The sequence below is a fragment of the Austrofundulus limnaeus genome, unplaced genomic scaffold (assembly GCF_001266775.1).
Source record: "Austrofundulus limnaeus strain Quisiro unplaced genomic scaffold, Austrofundulus_limnaeus-1.0 Scaffold1217, whole genome shotgun sequence".
NCBI classification, from domain to species: Eukaryota; Metazoa; Chordata; class Actinopteri; order Cyprinodontiformes; family Rivulidae; genus Austrofundulus; species Austrofundulus limnaeus.
In genome coordinates this window covers 116,760-118,938 of record NW_013953619.1, presented here as the reverse complement: position 1 = coordinate 118,938, position 2,179 = coordinate 116,760, and the positions used below count along the sequence as shown (strand labels likewise).

Genomic DNA, 2,179 nt, shown 5'->3' with positions numbered 1-2,179 from the left:
GATTTGGAGGCACTGAGCCTCATCCCGGCCGCTTCGCACTCGGCCGCGAACCGCTCCAGCGAGAGCTGCAGAAAAGCAAATTTGAGTAAATATCCCCTGGTAATTAGAGATTTATTGAGTTTTACATGTTGCAACCTGAAACTACCATAAGTTCAGACATGTTTGGCCTTGAGATCAAAATCTGAATCAGATTCTTTGAGAGGTGTTTGGTTGTAAATGTCAGTTCAAAGATTACTTTTGTCAAGTTTTGCTGAAATTTTCTCAGTGGTTAATGGGATATTTTTGTATTATGAAGACAGACAGACAGACAGACAGACAAAACATTTCTTTGCATCTTTAAGAAAGTTTGCTTTTATGTCCTGACTGTGATCGTGTTGACTGTTAGCTTACTTTCTAATGTTTGCAAAGAGAGGCAAACTATCAATCAAAATGTGTTCGTTTAATTTGACCTAGTTGCTCATTTTCTTCGGTGACACTTGGTTAGTGTTTTTTAATTTGTACATGGTATCACTGCTTTCTGTTAAGCAATACTTCCATGTTAACTTTAAGTTGTCAAGACCTCTTACATATAAACATGTACAACTACTTTATACTGGAGGGAGAGTGTAGATGAACAACAGGAAGGAAATCTACTTTACAGCAAGATATGCTACTTTCACTTCACTTATACATCACTAGTTCCTGTGATTTTTCTAAACCCTCCGAGGTGACTTTTGTTTTGTTCAATATTCTAATCTTGTGTGAATTGATAAAAAATAAATAGTCTCACTAAAATCAAGCAGTCAGCACAAGGACACACTATCATTTAGGTCGCCGATGAGCCAATGAAAAAACTGCTGACCTCATCCGTACAGATATTGGGTGTCACTAAACTTACTGTAACTTCTCTTTTTTCATGTTGCTTTCCCAAAAGAGTGATGGAAACCGGTTGTTTAAAGATGTCAAAGCCTACTATGCAGCAGTGAAAGGTGAGTCTGTATCCAACACACTGTATCCAAGCACAAAGCAGTGTGATTACACAGCACCAGGCTTTGYTTGAGAAAGCAATGGAAACTGACAAAGTGAGTTTCTTGTTCCCTTTAATGCCCTAACTTTYGCCTGTGTTGTCCAGTTTTACAAGAACAAGCTAAAATCACGCAGATGGAAGCAACAGACACATCACTGCATGTTTGATTCACACTGTCAAAACCACAGTTTCCAGTCGGGAAACAAGAATGTTGTGAATTTCTGTGGTTACAGCCCTATAAACCCTCAGACACAACAATGCCTAAAGRTTCCTTGTGTGGTGAAAACATTTAGTGACCTCGGTTCACACTAATATTTGCACATTTGTACTCAAATTGACCTTTTTCGCAGCTGTGCACGAGACATCGAGACGCCTGTCCCAGACACTTAAAGACATCTATGAAGTGGACTGGAACGGAGTGGGGGAGCTGGCCGTTATCACAGAGGTCAGAGCAGGATGTGTTTTTGTTGACGTCTCAACAGTCCTGTTCACATGTTGGTTTTATAAAGCTGCTTTAAAAGAAAAAGAGAAACAGATCAAAGCTGTCTTCATATTTAAAAAACAATTGTAAGAAAAAAGGTCCACCTCCTGTCAGTTTTAGTTTTATACAGTTGGACATCCTAAAAATATTGATCGTTAACAATTTCTAAATCTTTTCAAACCTCAAGTCAACAAAAATTCAGTTCAGTTTAATAATAAGCACCAAGTCACAACCATTGCTGTCTGTGTGCACTGTACACACCAATCAATCAATCTAAAGAAGCCAGCAGATTGTGTTGAATCACTTCGTCACAGTCTCCATCCTGAGCAGCACAGTGGTGACWGTGGAGARGAAAAACTCCCTTTCACAGGAAGAAACCTCCAGCAGAACCAGAACCAGGCGGCCATCTGCCTCGACCGGCTGGGTTTAGGGACAGGAAAGAGACACAGGACTGGTCCAGGTGCACCTACATCTGGAAGAGAGACAAAGAAAACACGTTATTGATAGAAATACTGCATATTGGTAACATAATGACCCCCGCATGCACAAATGCACCAGAACTCAGAGGTCTTTATTCCTAATAAATGTCATGCTACTAGATGCATCCCAAAATTGTAGTGGTTTGGATGGGGGTCTTTTTTTGGGGGGGTGCATTGGTTAACCTGATGGATAGCCCATCATCAGAGCTAAAT

General features: G+C 40.2%; 1 protein-coding gene across 1 annotated transcript in view; it reads left to right on the top strand.

The window, feature by feature from the left end:
• LOC106534597 (bridging integrator 2) overlaps positions 1-2,179 on the top strand; it is a gene marked incomplete in the record, with an annotated part of 15,499 nt that overhangs the window by 4,579 nt on the left and 8,741 nt on the right. The window contains 2 exon segments of the mRNA XM_014031288.1: positions 914-968; positions 1,357-1,451. Of these exon segments, the coding sequence (XP_013886742.1) occupies positions 914-968; positions 1,357-1,451 (150 nt within the window).